Below are 25,397 nucleotides of genomic sequence, written 5' to 3' on the forward strand. Positions count from 1 at the left end.
GCCTCCTGCTCCTCAGACTGGACGGCACTCACACTTTTTTATGCCATTAAGAAAAGGAAAATCTGTCAAATAAATTTTGTTTTAAAGAAATGTTCATTTAAAAGCATCGCTCATTAATCAGTGTATTATGTTACCATTAAAGATGCACGCAATTAAACCGTTGCCGAGTCCGCTGTTGAAGGTGACGATCATCCATTTATAATCACGCGTAAAAACACAGGATAATTGTAATTTGACCATCGGGTGCGGATACTTAAATCAGAGAAAATTATTGGGGCGGGTGAATGATTTGTTGTTGGCTGCGGATTCGGGTGACGTTGGAGCTCATCCGCACATCTCTAAAGCAGTCAGACTCTGCCAGGCGATAACAGCTCGGGGTGAAAACGGCTAACGTGGTTTATCAAGTTAGTGGTATTACCTCCTGCATATTCTATTTGTGCGTGACATGAGCGCACACAGCACGTGTCTTCTGCAGGTCGTGCTCACCAGGTTGTTCATAAAAGCCAAAATGTGCTCAGATGTAGGCTTTTAAAGTAGTTGGAGCATTTTTTATTTTCTCGCACTCGCGTCTCACCTCCCTCTGCCATTGTATTCTACCGCGACAAAGCACGTACGCGACAAATGACGTCAGAAAAGCGTCAGTACATTATAATCGGTTATGGTCTATTACTGAACCGATACCGAATCGTCCTCGTCTGCATCGCAATGCATCGTAGAAACGATTCATTTCTACACCCCTAATTCCAGCCGGGATACGCACATTTCAATGTAAAATAACTGGCTGTAGAAGTGTTATTCAGAGAAACGAGTATGTGAACTTCACATGTTTCCTCTGTATATGCAAACATATTATGGTATTTTTATGCTTTAGTAGAGTGAAAAAGTTACATACAGCACCTTTAACTCTGGGGATTTTGCTGTGTGTATGCTTCTCTAGAAGCCACAGGTGTGAATTCAACTATTGAATTCAACTATTACTTTACAAAATAGCTTGCTTGTAAAACCGCAAGTGAAATCCTACACTACCCATAATCCTTAAACAAGATTAAAGCATAGCATCACCCACAGAGACGAGCTGCACTTACATTTTTAGAACATTTAAACAGAAAAATAGTTGAATATTCTATACCAGATGGGAAAGCAGCAGAATGTCCCCATTTCTGTCCTTGTGTTTTCACATCCGCCAGCTCCAGTAGAACAGCTAGTCTCGCTGCTTCAGGGGAATCTCTTGCTCACTGTTTGTGGTGTTGTGCGGCGCGTGTCATTGCGTACGGTACGGTTAGGTGCTGAATCTGGTGAAGCGCGGTGAACACTTTTCTTGGAGCCCTGAGGAAGAGCGCAAGCGTCAGGAGAGCTGGCAGCGAGAGCAGGAACGCATGCTTCAGGTACAGCGGCTGGAGCCAACAGAGCCAGACACCTGAGCATGTCTCCACACTTTACCCGACTGTGGACTAACCAGACACCTGAGCATGTCTCCATACATCACCGACTGTGGACTAACCAGACACCTGAGTATGTCTCCATACATCACCGACTGTGGACTAACCAGAAACCTGAGCATGTCTCCACACTTTACCCGACTGTGGACTAACCAGACACCTGAGCATGTCTCCAAACATCACCAACTGTGGACTAACCAGATACCTGAGCATGTCTCCATACATCACCAACTGTGGACTAACCAGATACCTGAGCATGTCTCCATACTTTACCTAACTGTGGACTAACCAGATACCTGAGCATATTTCCATACATCACCAACTGTGGACTAACCAGAAACCTGAGCATGTCTCCATACATCACCAACTGTGGAATAAACCAGATACCGGAGCATATCTCCATACATCACCGACTGTGGACTAACCAGATACCTGAGCATATCTCCATACTTTACCCTACTGTGGACTAACCAGACACCTGAGCATGTCTCCATACTTAACCCGACTGTGGACTAACCAGATACATGAGCATGTCTCCATACATCACCGATTGTGGACTAACCAGACACCTGAGCATGTCTCCATACTTAACCCGACTGTGGACTAACCAGATACCTGAGCATGTCTCCATACATCACCAACTGTGGACTAACCAGATACCTGAGCATGTCTCCATACATCACCGACTGTGGACTAACCAGACACCTGAGCATGTCTCCAAACATCACCAACTGTGGACTAACCAGATACCTGAGCATGTCTCCATACATCACCAACTGTGGACTAACCAGATACCTGAGCATATCTCCATACTTTACCTAACTGTGGACTAACCAGATACCTGAGCATGTCTCCATACATCACCAACTGTGGACTAACCAGATACCTGAGCATATCTCCATACTTTACCTAACTGTGGACTAACCAGACACCTGAGCATGTCTCCATACATCAGCGACTTTGGACTAACCAGATACCTGAGCATGTCTCCATACTTAACCCAACTGTGGACTAACCAGACACCTGAGCATGTCTCCATACTTAACCCAACTGTGGACTAACCAGATACCTGAGCATGTCTCCATACATCACCGATTGTGGACTAACCAGACACCTGAGCATGTCTCCATACTTTACCCAACTGTGGACTAACCAGACACCTGAGCATGTCTCCATACTTTACCCGACTGTGGACTAACCAGACACCTGAGCATGTCTCCATACTTTACCCAACTGTGGACTAACCAGACACCTGAGCATGTCTCCATACTTAACCCGACTGTGGACTAACCAGATACGTGAGCATGTCTCCATACATCACCGATTGTGGACTAACCAGACACCTGAGCATGTCTCCATACTTCACCGATTGTGGACTAACTAGACACCTGAGCATGTCTCCATACTTTTCCCGACTGTGGACTAACCAGATACCTGAGCATGTCTCCATACATCACCAACTGTGGACTAACCAGATACCTGAGCATGTCTCCATACATCACCAACTGTGGACTAACCAGACACCTGAGCATGTCTCCATACATTACCAACTGTGGACTAACCAGATACCTGAGCATGTCTCCATACTTTACCCGACTGTGGACTAACCAGACACCGGAGCATGTCTCCATACTTTACCCGACTGTGGACTTACCAGACACCTGAGCATGTCTCCATACATCATCAACTGTGGACTAACCAGACACCTGAGCAGGTCTCCATACATCACCGACTGTGGACTAACCAGACACCTGAGCATGTCTCCATACATCACCGACTGTGGACTAACCAGACACCTGAGCATGTCTCCATACATCACCGACTGTGGACTAACCAGACACCTCATGCTCAAGTTGCTTAATCATATAAGAAAGAATTAACCTAAAAAGAAAATTCTGTTGTTAGCATGTCCAAGCTGCTTTTTCAGTGTAATTAAAGTAGATGGGGACCAAGAACAGCCATGGTCACCATTCACTTTCATTACAGAGATAAATCATACTACTTGATAACTCGTTTAGTGCCTTTATAAGACAGAATGAATGAATGTTCATTTAACAACACTCTGATCATAAGCAGCAAAACACAAAGCAAAACTAAAACCCAGCATGATACACGAGTCGCTGCTTAAGATAAAGACACCCCTGCATGTGTGAGAGAGAGAGAGAGTGTGTGTGCGTGCGTGAGTGTGTACAGGGGGAATGATTGCCTGTTTGAGAAAATAGCTTTTCTCTGCAGATGTTAAGATATTTAAACGCACAATCACACAGATATTTACTGCATAGAATGTTGTTGTTGTTGTTTTAAATAATTTTTCCAAGTGTTACATATTTTTTGTGTGTCAAAATTTTGCTGTCTTGTCAATCTTTACAAACAAAGTAAAAAAAAATAAAAAAAATAATTGGAATTGATTGTACCTTTAAAATGTTGTCTTTTGGCTGCCTAATGGATTTTCAAAATCCCAAGCACTTTGCCTTAACCTTGTTTACTCTATACCGATGTAAAAGAGCTTAATAATGATATAAAGAAGACACGGCTATTAAAGGTACAATATGTAAGAATTTTGTAGGGCTGTCCCCGACTATGGATTTTCATAGTCGAATCAGAATCGTCATGCCTTGCCTATAGTCGACTAATAGTCGAATCATGTGTATGGGGGTGGGGCTGGGGGCGGGGCTTTAACGTTTCAAAGCCGCGATGTACAGAAAATCACACAAAGATATAGAAGAAAATGTATAAAAACATTTTTGATCAATAAAACTAAGAAATAACATAAATAACTCCAGAAAGGCCACACTGCAGATTTGCATTTCACATGCAAATCAAATTAAATCGGCTAAATTACCTGTGCGAGCAGGCCAGCCTACAGCACAACATCGATGCACCGAAAAAATAAACAATTAATTTACTAAATTAAATTAGAACAGAATATACCTTTCTAATAAATAAAAATACAAAACGAAATAAATCAGAATCAAGTCACAGGAAGAGGAGCAAATGTGTGCAAAATGCCTAAAGTGCAGGGGAACATATATTCAAAACACAAGCCACAAATAGTTAGATTAGATAACCCTGACAGATTAATAAATAAAATAAAAATAAAGAAATTATTAAAATAACGATAGTAGCCAGACTTTTCAACTTTGTCTTTTTAACTGCAGAAACAACAATAAATGCTAAACTGGAGAGGCAGTCTTTTTAGCTAAAAATGTTCACAGCATCCAAAATTAAAATTAGAACCGGCTGAAACGTTTTGAAATCACTTGTACCTGATCGAGAGAACAAATCCTGAACGTCTTTCACTCTGTCTGTCCGTTGGAGTCTTTTCAAATTGTGCGCGCGGATAAAATACATTCTAACGTGAAACCCAGTCTATGCGTGAAACATGTTAACGTTGGCCGGCAGAAGTGCAATCATGGTTTTCCTGATGCTAAATCCAGCCTTGGAGAATATCCTTTCTGATGGTGTACATCCACACTTTAGATTTTCTTATCCCAGACATTGTTAAATATTTAAATCCTTGCCGCGAAGACGCTCCTCTGTCGGTCACGGATTGAAAGTGAAACTTAAATCTGTCACGGGGTGTTTGGATTTATTCACGCACGTTAAAAAATATTTATTAAAAGCTTCTTTCTTTGCACATTTTTATATAGGCCTACAGCATTATCATTATAGGCTGAATATTAACGTATTGACATAAAAGCTAGTTCTATGTGAAATCAGACATTGAGCGCCCTCATACAGCCAAAGTGGCATGATCGTCGTTTCATAACACCTCTGCGAAGATTCGACCGTGAGATCGGTAGTCGAATCAGGCTCCTCCTATCGAAGCATCGAATCTTCGACTATTCGGGGTCACCCCTAGAATTTTGTATCAAAATATCCAAAAACCACTTGCACAGAGTTATGTATTTCTTTCAATTGTGTTCTTACATTATCCTAAATGTTTCCAAGAATTTGTAAATTCAGAGAAATTCACAATTTTAAATAATGGCTCGTCCATGTTCACTTATCCATGTAATATCTGTGTTATCCCTGGTTTCCGCTCGTACTGCAGTAGTAACCATGGCGACAGACGAGGACAACTGCGTTACGTCTAGCGGCACGCTCACGCTGTTGTTGTTTCGTTCAAACATTATGGACCATGGCAAGCAGACTTTGGGACAAAAGGAGAACTAAAACGAGGATCAATATCAGCGTGGCGTTTTCGAGATTCCGAGAGCTTGCGTCCGCGGCTAACTTCCACTTGACAGAGCTTTATTAGTTAGAGCTCTTGCATGAGCTTTATTAGACAGGTGAGCAAATGTACATAAAACTAATCAATGTTATACAGCTCAACATGATGAAATGTTAGAATATGATCAGTGTGTTATTCTAATGTTGATCTAGCTCACTGCTAGTCTCATACAGACAAACTAACACATAGAATAACATTATAACTTTCAACAGTTTAGTGTGATAGTGTCGAGCAAGTGAAACAGCGCTGCGTTCCCTCACAAGTTTCATTCGTCTGATAAACTGCCCTGTGTGAGTATTATTCAGCACTTGTGGGTAAGTTAGTTCGGTAGAATGAAATGTTCTTATTCCTTTATATCCGCGGGACTCGCGTGTGGCGCTGATATCTGTCTCTCATTAGCACTCGCGCTCTGCTTCATTCCACAGTCATGTTAAAAACATCAATGTATTCACTCATCCATAAACATTATTAGATCCTTCGGCATGACGACAAGATGCATAATCCCGCTTATGCGTCATCAACCTACGCCTTTGTTATTGTAAGAGGTTAGCGACCCCTAGCGGCGAAAAAAATGACATATTGTAGCTTTAAAGAGCCATTTGGAGTTTCAAGTGTTAGAGGGTCTCCTAAAGGCATTTGTATATTCTGCATTAATGGATGAAATGCATGTGTGTGATGACAGGAGAAATATCGGCGTGAACAGGAGAAGTTGAAGCAGGAATGGGAGCAGGCGCAGAAGGAAGTGGAAGAGGAGGAGAGGCGCTACCATGAGGAGGTGAAGTTTCTCTCTTTACAGGTCTTGAAGTTTACACATCTCCCATTGACTGACATCGTTACAATATTTACCACCATTCAAAATGTAACCGATAGCTCTGACGGCACTGTAATATTTGCATACTGAATTGATATTGGTTTTCTTCCTTACTTTTTTTCACATACTTGAAGGGCACCTATTATGCTTTCTCAGATATGACCTTTCATGCAGTGTGTCATAGAGCGGTTTGTGAATATAAAAGGTCTGTAAAGTTTTAAAGATAAAAGTTCAGATAAATAAAGCACTGATTCTTGAGAGTCAGGACAAAACACGTTTAAAAAAACTTTTTTTACAAATACACACTATATCAATTAGAGTTATATGTTTCTGCAGAGAAAGGTCTTAGCTATTTAACCATGTAAAAGAACAGGTTCTAAATAAAAACACATTTTTAACAAATAAACATGTTTCCCTTCAGAACTGGATTTGTGTCAACTCCGTCAGACACACTAAAAAGTAAACAATTTTAATTCTTCAAATCCAACAAGAATCTAAAGTTCTGAAGTATATTGTAATAGTGTTTAGTTACTCTGATATGTAAAAAAAAATACGATATATAAACTTAAGTTGTGATTTCACACTATTCTGAAAACTCAGATTTCTAAATATTTGCATTTTCAAACTTTGATTTTAATTTCAATATTGTAAAAACAAATTCCTTAAATAAATAAAACATAAGAGGATGTAGATCAGATGGTCCTTTATTACAAAAACAACATAAACTGAAGGAAGAATTTTTTTTTTCCCAAAAAAATTAACAAAAACATACAAACATCCAACGCTGTTGACGAAGATCTGACGGTGTTGACGAAAAACTGACGGTGTTGACGGAAAAAGTGACAGTGTTGACGGAAAAACTGACGGTGTTGACAGAAAAACTGACAGTGTTGACGGAAAAACTGACGGTGTTGACGGAAAATGTTTGAATGTTTTACCTCAGATTTGTGAAGTGTTCACCTGTTTGTCATGATATGTTCTGACAATAAAGAGTAGTTTAAAACCACAATTAACACTCTGTTTTCTACAACTTTCACTTAGGAGCAAAAATCTGCCTTTAAACTTGAAAGACATTTATCGTGATAATTATCGATATCGACTGATATAAAAAAAAGATCGTGATCATTTTTTTTGGCCATATCGCCCAGCCCTACACTGGCTTCTCATTTCTCTATCTCTGTCTCTACATATATAAATATATATATTAAAGTGCTGGCAAAGTTACACGTTACACAATAATAAGTAGACCACTGCCTGCCCATTATCTACAAGTCAGATGCGTATGGTTAAATAATGTAATGCATGCTATGTATGTGCATTTATGTGTAAATAAAACCCTGAAATAACAGTTTAACCCTTCACTATATTGACAAATAATATTATATTCGCACATTAAGAGGTTATTGGTGGATTTGTCAACTCCGTCAGCTTACAGGTCAACTCCGTCAGACATAGAACCTGATGGAGTTGACGTCTGACGGAGTTGACGTAAGGGCATGTATTTTCCTGCCAAAACATGTATTGTACACTGCAGCTAGGTAGTTTATCCTCAGTTGCTAGCAGTCCCAATAACCTCACTAAAATGCTTAAATTCAATCCACTATGGTTTAAAAAAAAAAAGTATCTTAACAGAAAGATGGTATTGACATGGTGCAGCTGTGACCATAGGTATATTGACATTGTTTGTCTAAAATATAAAAAAAATTAAAATGTACCAGAGCATGTGTGGTAGTGCTGCATTCACCACAGGCAGGGAGATGAAAAGGGGTCCTCAGGGATATAGCTGACCATGCTATTTCCTGATTTAAAGAGCTTTATGAAAAAATCTGACGGAGTTGACAGAAACTGAGGACACAACTTTAATAGGCAGATTTTTATAGAAAATATTGTTTGATATTCACTCCATGCATTGTTTTTTATATTTATACCCCTTATTTTTTATTTGATATATATGTTTTCATAATTGTAGAGCTTTTTAAAAGTTTTTTGGGATGGTTAATATTGTCACCTCTTGCTGAGGACAAGTGCAATAACATGGACCTTCTAACCACAGACCATACATTTAAACAAATTTTCCCCAAAAAGATAAAAAGGGTTATTCTAAAAATCAGATAGGTATATAGAATTCCTTTAGATTTCACTTTGTAAGTATGTCAATCATGATGAATTTCTTAATTTTTGCTATAAATTAGACTTTTCTATGTGGGACATGTTTTGTCCCGACTCTCAAGAATCAGTGAAAGTTATTGCCTCCCAAAAGAAAAAAAAAATTCTGAACTGTCTGAAACAAGTCGTCAGTAATTCCAGCCTCACTTCCTGCTAGGGATGCGCCGATCCGATACTCAGTATTGGTCATCTGACCAATCAGAGCAGAGTAGACCAATCACAACAGACTGGGTCATCTGACCAATCAGAGCAGAGTAGACCAATCACAACAGACTGGACCATCTGACCAATCAGAGCAGAGTAGACCATTCACAACAGACTGGGTCATCTGACCAATCCGAGCAGAGTTGACCAATCACAACAGACTGGGTCATATGACCAATCAGAGCAGAGTAGACCAATCACAACAGACTGGGTCATCTGACCAATCAGAGCAGAGTTGACCAATCACAACAGACTGAGCCATCTGACCAATCAGAGCAGAGTAGACCAATCACAACAGACTGAGCCATCTGACCAATCAGAGCAGAGTAGACCAATCACAACAGACTGGGCCATCTGACCAATCAGAGCAGAGTAGACCAATAACAACAGACTGGGTCATCTGACCAATCAGAGCAGAGTAGACCAATCACAACAGACTAGGTCATCTGACCAATCAGAGCAGAGTAGACCAATCACAACAGACTGGACCATCTGACCAATCAGAGCAGAGTAGACCAATCACAAGAGACTAAGCCATCTGACCAATCAGAGCAGAGTAGACCAATCACAACAGACTGGGCCATCTGACCAATCAGAGCAGAGTAGACCAATAACAACAGACTGGGTCATCTGACCAATCAGAGCAGAGTAGACCAATCACAACAGACTAGGTCATCTGACCAATCAGAGCAGAGTAGACCAATCACAACAGACTGGACCATCTGACCAATCAGAGCAGAGTAGACCAATCACAAGAGACTAAGCCATCTGACCAATCAGAGCAGAGTAGACCAATCACAACAGACTGGGCCATCTGACCAATCAGAGCAGAGTAGACCAATAACAACAGACTGGGTCATCTGACCAATCAGAGCAGAGTAGACCAATCACAATAGACTGAGCCATCTGACCAATCAGAGCAGAGTAGACCAATACATGAATCTGAGATCCTCAAACAGTGGAAAGCATGCTTACCATGGTAAATTGTTGTGAGACACTTTACAGATCATCACACCACTGAAACGTGAAAAGTTTTGCTACTTGTTTGCTCATAGAAGCTTTGCCAGTGATTGTGTTTGTGTGGTCGATACAGGAGAGGAAGATTCTGGAGGAGACCGTGACCCCTCTGACCCCCCTGACCCCGCTGACCCCTGTGACCCCTCACTCACCGACGGCACCGCCAGTCCTTCCCAAAACAGAAAACACTTTGCACTCACAGCCCGAGCGGGAACACAGGCTGGGAACAGTGGAGAACCAGACGGTGAGACTTCGATGAATGACGTTAAATGAAGAGCTTAATGTGTGTGTAGACGACACTGACTGTGTTCTCCTCCAGCAGAGCTCTGGGAACTGCAGACAAAGGGAAAACGGCATCGGTGAAGCAGCGCAGACACACACACAGAGTTTACAGATGACAGTAAGGTCTGGGACAACAACTCCAGCAGTCAACTAGATGGAAAAGTTCACCCAAAAATTTGAATTCTGCCTTTATTTGTCATTCCACACTTTCAAGCTGTTACTTTTTTCTACACTGCAAAATCCCCAGAGTTAAATTAACTCTGCTCAGAGTACATATGGTCCCACTCTAAAGAGTATCAAAGTAACTCTGAATCAGAGTTAAAGTTAATGATAATTAAGTGATTTATTAAGTGATGATTGAGCATTAGTGATGAACACCTGCTGTTAATAAGCAGAATCACTGAAGGAAAGAGAAACAACAAGAACAGAAAAAGAGAAACACAAGAACTTCAACTGACTTCAACCACAGCCTTAGGCCCCGTTTACACGATGGGAAAACGCAGATATTTCCCTGCGTTTTGGCCTGTCATTTACACGAAAACGCCGGTTTTATCCCAGAAAACGATTATTTTTAAAAACTCCGGCCAAAGTGGAGATTTCTGAAAACGCCGGTTATGTGTTGCCGTGTCAACTGGGAGAAACGGGGTTTTAGGTTCTCAAACGTCACATTATGCGCCAGAAAATGCTTACGTCATGTGAGCGCCCTATGTTTAGAGTTTGTTCCATACTGTCTATGAGTTTGTTTGGCTACTATTTGATCATGGATGCTGTTAAAGTGGTACTCATTTTTACTTTTGTGAAAACGCTTTTGGCCTGTTTGCATTTGCTTCGCTGTCTGTCCACACGAACGAACCTCGCGCCATGTCTATTGTTTTGAAAGGAACAGGAAGTCGCTCGTGCTATTCGTCGTTGTCGATTTTGAGGATTCTGATTGGCTTGCATGGCTTTATCCTTCTCCTTACACTGCCGCCCCTTTGTATTTATGCGGGTTGATGTAAACGGCAACTGTTTTTGAAAACGATATTGTGTGCACGATGTTATTTTTGAAAACGGAGGGGGAGAAATATTCGTTTCTCTAAATACCCGGCTATGTGTAAATGTGGCCTTAGATTACATCAACTGAAGATAAAAGAAGACATTACATCCAGGGCCGGCGCTCCGCACACGCACATCACGCACTGCGCGTAGGGCACCAAGTGCTTGGGGGGGCACCAAAAAATCTGGATCGTGAAAAATCATCACAATAGGGTACTAGTATAAATAACAAATAAAATATGTCTAAAGCATGTTAATATTGGGTTTAAGTGGTCGTTCAATGAGGCCTATTATATGTTGATCCGACGAAAATTATGTGTGTATTTAAGTGGTCCAGTGGTAGAATTTTTGCCAAGCGTGTCAGAGGTTCTGAGCTCTAATCCGCACTCATATCGTTTTTTTGTTTGTTTTTTTTTCTCATCAAAACCGATTATGTTTTTTAGTGGTTGTATATCAGGCAGGGACACTTTTTGTGCTTTTTGTTTTCTAATTGTACCGGAGCGAATAGAGAGTCTCTCCACAACGGATTGAAACGCGCGTCTGAGTGAAGGCTGTGCGCGAGCCAGAAACAAACATAGTATCCGCGCCACTGATCGCTCGGCAACGAGCACTTTGATCAGTTGATTTAAAAAAACAACACATTTCAGCGCTAGATCGACTCTTATTTAAAAAACGAATGAAATGAATGCTCTGCTGGTTAACTGGAGATGTTTTGTTTGTTTGTATTGGTACATTCGTGCCGCGAGATGTTTCAAAAGTGGTGGGGACATGTCCTACCCGCAAATTACGCCTATGCGTATGCATGTCCAGGGGCGTCGCTATAGTAGTGCAAAAGATCCGGGGCTTTAGCCCTGCATGGCTAAAATCTTTTTTTTTTTTTTTTTTTACTTTGAAACTGCAATTAGAAGAAAAAAACCCCCACAATCTCAGTGTTTGTATATTTTCATATTCACAGAGTTGTCAAATTATGTACAGAATTATTATATTGTGCCTGACCTTTGCACTTTTAACTTTCTGTGTTTACATTGTTCAGTTCCAAATCTGTGTTTTTAGTAATTGTGGTGGTATTTGGTATTTATAATTTTAACCTTTATATTATTTATTTCTTTTCATGTTTGGTGCCATTGTGCTTAGGGCACCCAAATGGCTAGCGCCGGCCCTGATTACATCTCAGAATATCTCAGCAGAGGAGGATTAAACAACTCCACAAACAGCATTACCAGCTTCACTTATTACTAACCAGACTGACTTTATTTCTGCCTTTCATCTGCAGAAGCTCTTATTGAGAATTAACAGAGCTTTAGATATTGATGTTTTATTGAAAATGTTTGGTTTCAGTTTGCCGCAAGCGCACCGCCGGTCATGTGACAAGAACCAACCAATCAGCTTCACCCTTTCAGTAACAACAAAGCTCAATCAACATGAAGGATGGGGTTCACCCAAACATTACAGGGGTTTTTCTCTTCTCCGTAAATAAATCTTGTAGCAGAGATACAGCAAGAGTTTTTCGGTGGTGGAATTCCATTACAGAAACTTCCTCGTCGCTGATCATGGTTGCATAGCAACGACAAACGCCACGGGAGTGCAAGCTCTTTGGAAAGAAGGAGACAGAAGCGTAGCTGCATCTTCCACACATTTTTAAACGCCATATGTGAACGGCCCCTAAAAGTGAAACTCTTCCCGAGTCTCTCCGTAAGGCTGCACTCACTACTGGTTGCTTCTGAGATTTTGGATGAGTGACATTGGTGTGTTTTGTTATTGCCGGAGTATCTGAAGCTCGTGTAAAGACTCCGCCCTCTTCTGAACGGAGGCGGAGCTGCAGCTCATTTGCATTTAAAGGGACACACACAAAATCTGAGCCTTTTTGCTCACACCCAAAAAAGGGGCAAATTTGACAAGCTATAATAAATGAGCTGTATGACATTTCACAGACACATTCTGGGGACACCATAGATTTATATTACATTTTGTGAAAAGGGGCATAATATGTCACCTTTAATGGAAAAGAGCCACATGAAGATTTTGTGTTTTATGGAAAAATAACAGTATATGGGTTTGGAACAACATGAATAATTTTTGAGTGAACTTAAACATTTTAAAACCTTTTCAAACTCATCATTATAACTAAAGATCTTGTTTTTTGTATGTTTCCACAGCAGTTCTCCTCAGCCAGGCTGTGTGTCGGTGGGTCCGAGAGGACGAGGGGAGCCACTTGAGTCTCTTCAGGGTGAGTCTCGTCTCGCTGAGGACTCGTTTAGAAAGCCTCAATGATGACACTCTGAGGGCGACACAATGTCTTTTCTTTTTTTTAAATGGGAGGAAATTTCACAGTAAAATGTGGATAACGTTATATTTTTAGTTATTAAATTAGTTATTTAAAATATCTTGCTACAGTGCATTTAATATCAACATTTTGAGTCTGTAGATTTGTAGTCCAAGTTTTTGTCTCTTCTGGTTGAAGTACACAGTTTGACATTTGTGTGTTGCTAAACTAGCAAAACTAATATGAAAAATAACAATACTTGTTCCATCCGTTCATTTTAATCAGATATGCATTTTTTATGGGTACATTAATAAATGTGAATGGAATAGAAATATTTCCATCTTGGATTATTTTGTTCACTGAGCTTGTCCCAGTGCATTATGGGATTACTTTCTCATTTAAGGAATTGAGCCAAAATAAGATCTTAACTGGCTGGAAAAGGCTTTGTGTCGAGAGTGTGCCTGCGATTACTTCAGATGCCATCTAGATAGACGACTAACTAGGTTTTCTAAAAGAACAGTAACTGAATATGTGTTAATCTTTCAAATAAATGATCAATTTCACTGAATCCTCTGGTGGTCTTTGGTCATTTTAGACCGAAAATTTTATGTTTTGACATTTTTAAAATGTACTACTTTATCTGAATTGTCTGAATAGTCTGAATCTCCAAATGCAATACACAGCACTGTATGTATATTAATATAGGGCTATACAGGCATCTAGTGGTGACATCATGATATTACATGAGATTTCCTTGATTTCTCCCATCAAATGTCTTCAATCAGTCTTCCATGCAGTGGATTTTAAATACCTTTGCTCTTTTTTTTAACCTAATTTAAATTATTTGGGGGGGAAAAAGTATTATTTGAAAATAATATGAAATGTTTTTCAAAAAAAAAAAAAAAAAAATTATAGACCTAAATTCTGCTTAATTTAGAGGTGAACATTGTCTACTACCATTAAATATTAAATATTATTTAATTAATTTAATTTAAGAAAATAATAATCTGCGGTCAAAACAGGCCGAAGACAATAAGCGCAACACCACCGAGAGTCACAATGATCCTCATCCAGTTGAAGCTGCAGTGTGTTATGAACACGGTTTGTTTCTTTACTTGTCTATGGTTTGTTTGATATTTTACAGATACACCACTGGGTAATAGAGAGCAGAATGAGACCTGGAACAAGAATACATCACAGCCAAAACCTGGTGGACGCAAGAGGTGTGTGTGTGTGTGTGTGTGTGTGTGTCTGAATGTATGTGTGTGTTTGTGTGTCCATTATGTGTTCTTTCATTGATTTATGTATTCATACACAAGCTGCAATGTGTGCTTTAAAGTTTAAATGATTTTATGTTTGTGATTTTTTGTTGAATTCATCCTCATGGCTGAAGCGTAGTGATTCCGAGCGTGTGTGTGTGAGATGAGGGCTGAACACTGCATGTGACTCTTCATCCTCAGGTTTGACTCTATAGAGAACATTGGGCCAAATCCATCATCCTCACCTTCATTCACAGACACACAAACACCTCCATCACCAAACAGGTACAGCACAGTTTCTCTGACCTGAGCAAAATACACACGAGTCAAATGATCACTTGTTTCTCCCCAGCCCAGATCAGATGTGACTGTAAGTGAAATCATTAATTGTATAATATGATCATATCAACAATATAGAAAGGCCCATTCTGCTCTGCAAATATCAGCATTGATAAACCCATTTAAGTCGACCACTAGTTTTGATGCTGCCATCTTTGATTACTGACAACAGTCCTGTTTTTATTGAATGACTTTAGATTATAAGTTTGCTCTTGTTGTTTGTGTGTGTGTGTGTGTGTGTGTGTGTAGGTCTGTCAGTGGGAAGAAACTGTGTTCAAGTTGTGGTCACCCACTTGGCAAAGGTGCCGCCATGATCATAGAGACTCTCAGCCTTTACTTCCACATTCAGTGCTTTAAGGTATGAGTACGTAAAACAACTGGAAAAGTACAGATGCAAATATATTGTTATCACACCAATGACGATAACTATAACTATAAAGTTTTAATAGTTGTTCTAACTATAAGAGAATAGTAGAGTCCACAGCACATATATAACGATAACAACACTGGAATCACTTTCAGAATGATGTTTTTCCAGCTAATGAACGATAAAACATTGACTGCCAATCAGAATCCATCCTGCTTTAAAGCGACAGACGACAAAACTGCAGCATTCTTATAATAAACAAAACAGTATTGTTATAGTTCGTTATCATAATGGTTATCTTTCTAGGTGTGAATAGGCCTTACGATCTACTAGAGATCTTGGGATGAATATTCTGGATCCTACAATGTGTAAAGATTATCCATATTAGTGGAAAATATCATTAATTTAAGATTTTCCAGGTGGGCCATCAGGATTTCTGGCTCATTTTAGACATTTGGCTTTCCATCTAGTTTTACAGTTATGGGCAGCTGTATGAGGTTATGAATGATACTGTCGGCCAGTGGTGGCTGCAATAACACTATTAAATAGAAAGAGGAATCAAGGTTGTGTAAAACATTGTTGTTCTTTCTCTGCTTTATTTAGTATCAATAGAACTTACACTACAGTTTAAAAGTTTTGGGTCAGAAAGATTTCTTGAGGTTTTTGAAAGTTTCTTATGCTCATCAAAGCTGCATTAATTTGATCAAAAATACAGTAAAAAAACAGTGACAATGTAAAACAGAAGTTCCCTTTCAGTCGGTCACTCCTTTGTTATCGGAGGAGACCGAAAGAAATGGGATCTTCGCAGAGAGACCAATCTAGTTCGAGTGTAACTAAACGAGCCAGTGTACATTGGCATGCGATAATTGCGCCATATAATGAGCAGCAGGTGCAATGCATCTTTGCATTTCGCTTTGGAGTCGAGCACGCTATTGTTCTGCTCTTAACATTTTTGAGCGTTCTTTTTGGGAAGAAGACCTCTCAACGTGTTGGTGTCACGGCGCGCTGCAGCGGAGATTGTGTCAGAGCAAAAACAGCGGTTTTCACAGCTTTGAGCACTGGTTTCGGTTTGTGTGCCTCAGTGGGCTGCACTATTTTCCCGCTGTTGGCCGCGGACATCCCCCTGTGCGCTTCAACACTACAAACAGCAGTTTTCCCTAAAAGAGCTAACACCTGTGTGTTTCTGGATGCGATGGCTTTTTGGCTCCGGTTGATGATCATTGTCTCTCGTGTTTGGGCATTCAGCAGGCTGAGGCGGCTTTCGTGGATGCGTCATGTTCTCACTGTGGGAACATTTGATTTGATTTGATTTGATTCAACTTTATTGTCATTACACAAGTACAGGTACAAGGCAACGAAATGCAATTTAGGACCGACCTGAAGTTATTAAGAGATACAGCATAACATGAGGAGAGTTGAGGAGAAAAAAAAAAGGCAACCCCCAGACTATGTTCCAATAGGGAGTACAGTTTGGGGACAGTAAAACACCTCAGCACATTTGCACATAATCAGTACACAACATGAACACACAAGACTTGCAACAGGGGAGGGGACAGGGGGGTTGGAGGTAACCCAGCTCAGGCAAGCAGCCATCCGGTCCTGCAGCCATTTCGGCGCTGGTCACAGACCCGCCTGTCAGACTGGTGGTAAAAAGCGTCGAAGGCGTGGGATGGGGGCTGGGGGTTGGTGATTGCATATCTGTATCTATGTAAGAGTTTCTGTATGTGTAGGCCTGAAGAGTCGCTACGCCTGGCATCCCAATCTAGGTGCCTCAGTCCGCAGGATGTCATAGCGAAACACAGCAGTTGCCATGGAGACAACCTTGATCAGGTCCCAGACAGAGTCAACAATCAGCAGGTGTCAGTGTGGAGTCGGGGAAGGAACGCAAGAGCGTCTCTTTGCAGTGCTCTCTCCAGAGGGGGTTGTTGTTCCAGCAGCGGCCTCGGCCAAGGCCAGTGCTGATAGAGTGGGGCCGAAAGCAGATAAGATTGTGGTTGTTTGGTCTGGGGACGAGTAGCCGCATTCCAATTTACACAGCTCCTGGTCCGTTTGGGTCTCCGAAACGATCCATTTGCCTTTGCAAAGCTGTGAGCTTCTCCATGATGTTACCCATATTGTGGTTCATAGTCACAGTCTGAGTGCCGACAGCTCTGCCCACTGCTTCAATCATAACGGGCAGCCTTGTGGGGCTTTGGACAGCTGTCACCGTCTTCTTAATTCCTCGATAAACCAGGGCAGTGCCTAATCCAAACAGCAGAAAACCTGTTATCATGGTTCCGAATAGGTAGATATCTTCAACGTCCTCCACGGAAAGAGCCGCCAGACACACGACCCGCCACTTCCCCCACGCGTCCATCGTGTAGCCAGCTGCAAACGTTCCGGCAGGGCAGTCAGGTTCCCCCGAACCCAAGCTTCTCGTCGAGAAGATGGTGTCAATTGCGCTGAGAGACCAGTTGATCAATTCCATAATTTCTTAGTTTGGAGAGCAGTGCGGAGAGAGTCTCTCAAAGTACAAGACAGTAACGAGACGAGAGGAGCAAAGCAGGGAAGATAAGGGAGAGGAGGGTAAGAAAATGCGACCGCCTTCGTTGAGAGCCAAAGCAAGAAAAAACATGACCATCACGGTGCTGCGATCGAGACTCGAATACCTCAAACGAGGTACAGTCCCTACTTCGCCTAATAGCACTGGTGATCTGAGGGTTACAGTGTTGGCTTCCTTGCCGAGACCACCTCCTCGGGCCCAACACTCACACCGAAAACCGCAGGCTCTTCACAAGCTCCCGTTCAAGATGCAAACGCAGAAACACATTTTTGAATGCATCCGTCCCCAAGATTGGTTTGCAGCGATCGACCTGTCCAGTCGGTGTTGAGCTGCTTGAACTTGTTCAAATGCAGAATAGCGGCCCCAATGAAACTTTTTCAGAGGCTCCTGGGGCATTTGCATCCGCAGTAATGCCGCAGTTGCTTCATATGAGGCCGCTTCAGCACTGGCTTTATGGCCGGGTCCTGAGACAGGCTTGGCAGAGGGGCACGTACCGGGTGCCCGTCACCCCGCACTGTTGCCAAACCTTCAGCCCGTGGTCGGACCTGTTGGTTGAGTGGTGAGTCCCATCGGGAAGACCCCCGAAGATGCCCGATCAGTGTTGTGCTTTCCTTCCTGCAAGATGGGTTGGAGCGAAGGCTGTCTCCCTCCACCCTCAAAGTGAATGTTGCCGCTATTGCCGCGCATCATTATGCAGTTGAAGGTAAATCGTTGAGAAAGCACGACCTGATCGTCAGGTTGCTAAGGGGAGCGAGGAGACTGAATCCACCTCGTCCTCCCTCTATACCCTCTTGTAACTTGTTTCTGGTGCTCAGCGCACTGCAGAGACCTCCCTTCAATCCTGCGACCCCGGCCCGGATATGTGCCCAAGGTTCCTACCACGCCGTTCAGGGACCAGGTAGTGAACCTGCAAGCGCTGCCTTCGGAGGAGGTAGACCCAGCCCTGGCATATCTCTGTCCTGTCCGCTTCTTGCGGTTCTACGTGGACAGAACGCAAAGCTTTAGGACCTCAGACCAGCTCTTCATCTGTTACTCAGACCAGTAGAAGGGAAAGGCTGTCTCCAAGCAGAGGTTGGCCCACTGGATAGTGGATGCTATTGACTTGGCGTACCAATCCCAAGACATGCCTTGCCCATTCAGGTTGCGAGCATACTCAACTAGAACTTATATTTCATCCTGGGCGCTGGCTCAAGGTGCCTCGCTGACATACATTTGTAGAGCTGCGGGCTGGGCGACACCCAACACGTTCGCTAGATTCCAAAGCCTTTGTGTAGAGCCGGTGTCCTCCCGTATACTGGCCAGTAGCGTGGGGAACCCCCTCAAGTGTCGGCTTATTATGCCATTCTCGCCTGGTGGGCCAGATACATGCGTTTATTGCTCCAGCAAGTTACCCGGAAATGGCTAACCCTGTTGAGTTCCTTTGTCACCCCTGCGGCAGTCAGACGTTGCGGAGCATCTGACGCCAGGCCTAACACTCACATTCATTGAGGAACCTGTGTTAGGCTGCGTCCCATATGTAGTGGCCCCTGCGGCGACTCCTTATGTGTTTTCTTACACGGTCCGGTTACCTTCCTGTCGGCTAGCCAGTGTTTTTCCCTTGGCAGAGCCTGCTCTGCCGTCTCTGTCGGTCCACTTCCCCCCTAGACTGGAACCACCCCAGAGACTTCCATATGTTGTACTACCCTGCTTGGCTAGTCCATATGTGTATTCTCCACATGTTACCTCCCTCCAAGCTGGGTGTGTCGTCCGCAGTGTTCCCCTTCCCCTGGGAATGGCACGCTTTCCCAGTGTTATCCAATGTTCTCACTGAGTGGGTCATGCGGAACATCAGTGGTTGATACTCCTCGCATAAGCTTCTGCCCCCAACAGAGGGAGAGGAGTGAGGCTTATGCAGGGCACTGGAAGGGCCAACAGCATGGCATTTTGAGTAGAGTTCCCATTTCTGTCGGTCTCCTCCGATGTATGTAGGAGAGACCGACTGAAAGGGAACGTCTCTGTTACATATGGTAACCCTCGTTCCCTGAAGGAGGGAACTGAGACGTACGCCTCATGTTGCTGTACCACCGCTTGGCGGCCGGGTCTCTGTCTCAGATCCTCAGCAAAAACCAAAGATGCGTTGCACCTGGTGCTCATTATATACCCACACTACGTGATAGAAGCAGCTGGCGTAATTATCGTATGCCGATGTGCATTGGCTCGTTTAGTTACACTCGAAGTAGATTGGTCTCTCTGTGAAGATCCCATTTCTGTCGGTCTCTTCCGACGTATGTCTCCGTTCCCTCCTTCAGGGAACGAGGGTTACCTTACGTAACCGAGACATTTTCTATGTGAATATATAGTAAAGTGTAATTTATTCCTGTGATTAAAGCTGAATTTTCAGCATCATTACTCCAGTCTTCAGTATTCCTTTATGAAGGAAGTGATGACATTTGAAGGTTGAAAATAACAGATTGCTGGATGGAGCAGGTTGAAGCAATGAGAACATTTTCTTTACAGTGTTTGTGTGTGTTTTCATCCTCTTAAGTGTGGGATCTGTAAGGGCCAGCTGGGCGACACCAGCACAGGAACAGATGTGCGGATCAGGAACGGTCTGCTCAACTGCCATCAGTGCTATATCCGCTCCCGCTGTGAGTTACACACGCTCGCTTCACTCTTTCTCTCTATCCATTCTGACATTCTTTCAGTGCAGCAGATGAGGAAAAGTCATGACATATCCTCAAATACATGATAAATGTATGATGTATTGAATTCAGAGTTCAGATCATTGTTAATGTCTCATTATCGTTTTGTCTTCCTCTTGTCTTTTAGCTGCTGGTCAGCCCACCACCCTATGAACTCATTGATTGTAGGAGCAAAATAAATCTATCCATAATTCTCTCGCCCACAATCTTCACATATGTGAATACAAGCACATTTAAAATCAAACCACTTCAACTTCTTCAAGTCCAACACGGCTGCAGTGAAAACCACGCTTCTGGCTGAACTGAAAGTGTTTTAGCTGAAAAGTGCGTTCTCTTGATGACATGTGGACGACTGGAGTCACCTATAGATCATTAACACTAATGAGGAATTCCTGCTATGACTCCACTTCGCTTTAAATTTGTCTGAATCCATTCATCCTCATGCTGCAAATGCATCTAGTTTTAAAATGTTTCTTACATCAGAGTATTCTATTAAATCTGGCTTGATTTGCTCTTCAACTACAGCTGAACATTCAGAGTGATGGCTTTTTAATAGTTCTTTTTCTGTGTGGATTAAAACACCAAAATCTGTCCAAACTATCATGAGAATTCCTGTCTGCAAGTTATATTGTCTTCATTTTCAAAACATAACATGTTAGCATTCATAGTGCCTAGTGATAAAAGAAACCCTGTAATCATGGTAATCATTCTATGAACTATATGGAGGAAATTATGTATTTTTATACATAAAAAGTAAATTTGAACTGATAAAAATGTAAATGCATGTGAACTGACTGCTGGTTAAGACAACAGACATTCATACATTGATGCTTTGGGAAGTTGTGCCTTAGGAGAGATGCGACGTCTACGAGAAAGTGTTTGATGCAAAGACTGTTTCTACGCTCATATGAAAAATGGAATATATTTTTGCTCATTTATGATCTTATGGATCAAGTTGCACCTTGCTCTTTGAAATAATGGAGTGTTTGCCTAAATATCTCAGTTTTGCCCTTTTCACAGCACATTGTACATCTTTTTTTCCTAGCAATAGTATTATGCAAAATTTTAATGTATGGCCAATACTACAATACTTTTCTGAAATTATTTTCCCCCTTAAATCCAAAATGTGTTTTGGCTATAAAGAGACCTAAGCCTGGTTTTGGAAAAACTCACATAAATATGTATATAAAATAACTATCTTATTTTAGAGTAATTTTGAAGATGATTGAATTGAACACATGGCAAAGCAATACAAATATAAAATGTTCATGAGCTGCTCATCATAACACACTCACTGGCTAATGTAACTTGTGTTTTATACGGAGCCTCTAAAGGGACACAGGGATGAAGAAATATGAGATGGGAGGAAACATAATGTTAATGCTTTTTCGTTCTCTTGCAAATGTTTGCGTTGCCCCAAGAAATGTTTGAGTTTTAGGGAACGCAAAAGAACGCAGAAGCATTTAAATATACATGTCCCTTTAGTGGCTCCGTAGTTTTATGCCTACCAATGTTAGCACATTCATAATGTGTACCCGAACAGAAGGGTGAAAGGAAGGCTTTTATGATTGTGGAAAACAGTTTGACCACGTTGGCTGTTTAATCTTCTGTCATGATTTATTTAGCCCGCGTTCCTGTGCTTCGGGTCTGGTCATGTATTTTATGTTTATTTCATCATAACTTTAGATTGACACAGGGCCGAGGCGTTTGCCAGGCAAGTTATATGTTGTTTAGGAGGGAAATAGTTACCTTGGAAAATATATATTACATCTAAGGTATATTTATTGTGTTATTCAAATCCCAAATCTATACTATCCAAAAATAGATTAATTTGATGTTCAAATTCAACGGCTTTACAATATACTGTTTGTTTATAAATAAAATGTTAAAAAATGTAATTGTCTATATTTCTTTGTTTCTACAGCATTAAATGTTTTGAATCAGATTGTAATAATGGTTAAAATAATATGCGTAATATATCAATATAATGCAGTTGCACCACATGCAAAAGAAAACAGGATCAAACTGGCTGAAGTGCTTGATTTGAAGATTGGTCTCATGGCAGTATTCAAGTTGTTATTTAATGTAATTATATTAAAAATATATTGTTTATGCATCTAATGTAATCAAGCTGTACATACTTTCTGTGAAAAAGGCTTTTCCTACCATCAGAGCAATTCAAGAGAAGTTTGCGGTAAATGTTCTCATTTTACCACCTACTGCATACTTCTGCATACAACTACATACTTCTCATCATTCCACTTCGTACATTTACATTTAGCAACCTGCAAACTCTCATAGCTTGTAAAAATATATTAAATAACAGTATGTTTTAAGTCAAAGTTCCCAAATGACACGATGACAGTTGTGTCAGTTCCCAAATGATATGTTTTTTCTCAAAAAGAGTTCCAAGTAACTACTGTTAAATTCATATGTACTGAACATTTTGTAAATGACTAGTATTTGCAATATTATTTCTTGTTGCAGGTCCTCTTTTTTTTTTTCTTTTTTTTTACTGTTGAGAAATCTGTTTGTTCAAATCTGAGAAACACTTTCTCAATCAGTGGTCATCTCTGGCTGTCCAGAATTCACGACTTACTGCACGAACGAAAAGTTACTGCACAGCATTATTGGTTAAAGAGGTTGTTGGTTCTTGTTATAGTTCTGTTATGTTAAATTATGACTGTGTGATGAAGACATTTCCAACATTATTTTTGTGGCAAAAGTATGCATCTCATATTCTCAGTATGGGATGAACTAGTGCTGTGGTTACTTCGCAATGGATAGCTTATATAGTTATTTTATTTCAAAAGTTTGAGCTTTTATATTTTTTTAACCCATTTATATTTTAATAAATTATCAAAAATGATACTGTAGTAGCTTGCAATTAAGTATCTGGAAAATGAAATGCTGGGAATTACTGGAAAATGTAAGAATTATTTAGTTAAATTGTTGTGACGGTTAATTGAATACTGTGCTCTTTGATATTTATGGCAACGTACGTCCCTTTATCACCAGACTAAACCTGAATAATTTACACAGATATAGTCAATGAACAGCAGGTATCAAAACAGACATCGGAATACAGAGATTCATATTTCACTGAAAAAGAAAATGATCTGTTATCAAAAGACAGTGGTCATGGAACAGAAATGAAGAAAAAAAAGGACTAGGGATCTTTACTTACATTTACTTACTTAAATAGTTAAAATGGTGAACAAATTCAGACTTTCTGGCTATATTATTAAATTGTTGTTTACTGACATGAACATCCACAGTAGGAGGAATGAAACTGCTGTTTGTCTTATGCAGGATCTGTCCTCTTATCTGCCTCCTGAACACAAACTTTAGGTTAAAACCAGGTTCTCTGATAAAATGAATGAGATATCTCACTATGGGAACCTCCTCAGGCGTTATGAATCCAAGCTCCAATAAGCTTTAGCAAAAGGACCTTTAAATCAATACTGTCTATAGGCTCAAAAGAAGGCTGAGACAATGTGTTCAGGCCCACAGACAAATCTCACTGTGAAATCACAAATCAGTGGCTTTGAAACCCAGTTCAAATGCAGTGAACCTCTCATAAACCTTTGTACGAGTGGGTCTTGGCCAATAGAATTAGTGACAATCCCCAGAAGAGTTTCTGCAGAAAACTTATGCCGAAGAGATCTACGACAGCTCAACCGAATCACTCCCACATTTGGCTCACCTCCTGGGATGGAGACTCCTATCTCCATACAGAGGATTCCCACTGGACAGGGGAGCCATCCCAGCATTCATTATTCCTGAGATATGCATTGCCCATAATTAATGAAAACACAATCAGTTTGCACAAAATGTTTCAGTGCCAGAACCACGGTTAACAGTTCTAGGAAGTTTGTGTTCTGAAGCGAGATGGGACATTTCCCCTTCGCTTTTCTGCCCTCGTACACTGCACCCCAACATGTGAGACCCGCAATTGTCAGAGTTAGGGCTGATTCAGCACTTTTGCTTAACACTCTTGTGGCTAATGAAAGCCAAAAAGAACAGTCAAAAATGTGTAGGCTGTACCTTGATAGGTAAGCCTGAGGAAGTTCCTGTGTGATGGCTAGATATTGTCCTAATATGCATCTTTCAAAGCTACCAACATAAACCAGTCTCTGGGACATATAACCCCTTTAATGAGTAATAGACTTTCAAAAGTTTCAAAAGCCTTTATCCTTTTTTGCGCAGGTGACACTGTAACACTCCACTTGTAGCATGAGGAAATTATACAAATTAACGAGGGCTTTACTCTCATTTTAATGATTGAATGAATAAGTATCAATGAAACCATAATTAGTAGCAAACCACCACTAATGGAAGAACGAGGTGCAGCCGAAGGCAGGGAAGTCCATGGCATAGGCAGAGTGAGCGAGGAGCCAAGGTGGAGCAGACTGGTTGATGGGCCAAGGTGGAGTAATGGGCTCTGTGGCCAAAGTGGAGCTGGAGAATGGAAAGCCAGAGGCAAATCTAAGCAGCAGAGTGGAGCCGTCAAATGAGGAGCCAAAGGCCTGAAGGCAGCCAGCGGAGGCAGGGCCGGGCAACAGGATGGCTTTGGCAGAGGAGGCGGGACAAGGAGGCTTGGTGGGCCATCAGCGACGAAGGAGACTTGGAACTGGACAAAACCATCAGCGACGAAGGAGACTTGGAACTGGACAAAACCATCAGCGATGAAGGAGACTTGGAACTGGACAAAACCATCAGCGATGAAGGAGACTTGGAACTGGACAAAACCATCAG

At 41.4% G+C, this 25,397-nt stretch overlaps 1 protein-coding gene and 1 long non-coding RNA gene across 4 annotated transcripts in view; one reads left to right on the forward strand and one right to left on the reverse strand.

Moving 5' to 3' along the window:
- Positions 1 to 22,537, forward strand: part of limch1b (LIM and calponin homology domains 1b) — a 153,693-nt gene extending 131,156 nt beyond the window's left edge. Inside the window, 10 exon segments of the mRNA XM_082177648.1 lie at positions 1,284 to 1,385; positions 6,356 to 6,448; positions 9,948 to 10,115; positions 10,194 to 10,276; positions 13,345 to 13,415; positions 14,596 to 14,674; positions 14,912 to 14,995; positions 15,299 to 15,407; positions 20,483 to 20,585; positions 20,767 to 22,537. Of these exon segments, the coding sequence (XP_082033774.1) occupies positions 1,284 to 1,385; positions 6,356 to 6,448; positions 9,948 to 10,115; positions 10,194 to 10,276; positions 13,345 to 13,415; positions 14,596 to 14,674; positions 14,912 to 14,995; positions 15,299 to 15,407; positions 20,483 to 20,585; positions 20,767 to 20,792 (918 nt within the window). The 3' untranslated portion in view covers positions 20,793 to 22,537.
- LOC309504523 lies at positions 1,379 to 6,349 on the reverse strand. 3 transcript variants are annotated; one of them, XR_014208097.1, is made up of 4 exons: positions 4,687 to 6,349; positions 1,600 to 4,638; positions 1,509 to 1,553; positions 1,379 to 1,463 (listed from the first exon to the last, which is right to left on the reverse strand). It is a non-coding gene; the product is annotated as an uncharacterized lncRNA (long non-coding RNA). The 3 variants fall into 3 exon arrangements; XR_014208098.1 differs by having other exon boundaries at positions 1,509 to 4,638; XR_014208099.1 differs by lacking the exon at positions 1,379 to 1,463 and having other exon boundaries at positions 1,488 to 1,553.
- Positions 22,538 to 25,397: the final 2,860 nt, after the last annotated feature.

This window comes from Leuciscus leuciscus (assembly GCF_965113295.1).
Source record: "Leuciscus leuciscus genome assembly, chromosome: 8".
NCBI classification, from domain to species: Eukaryota; Metazoa; Chordata; class Actinopteri; order Cypriniformes; family Leuciscidae; genus Leuciscus; species Leuciscus leuciscus.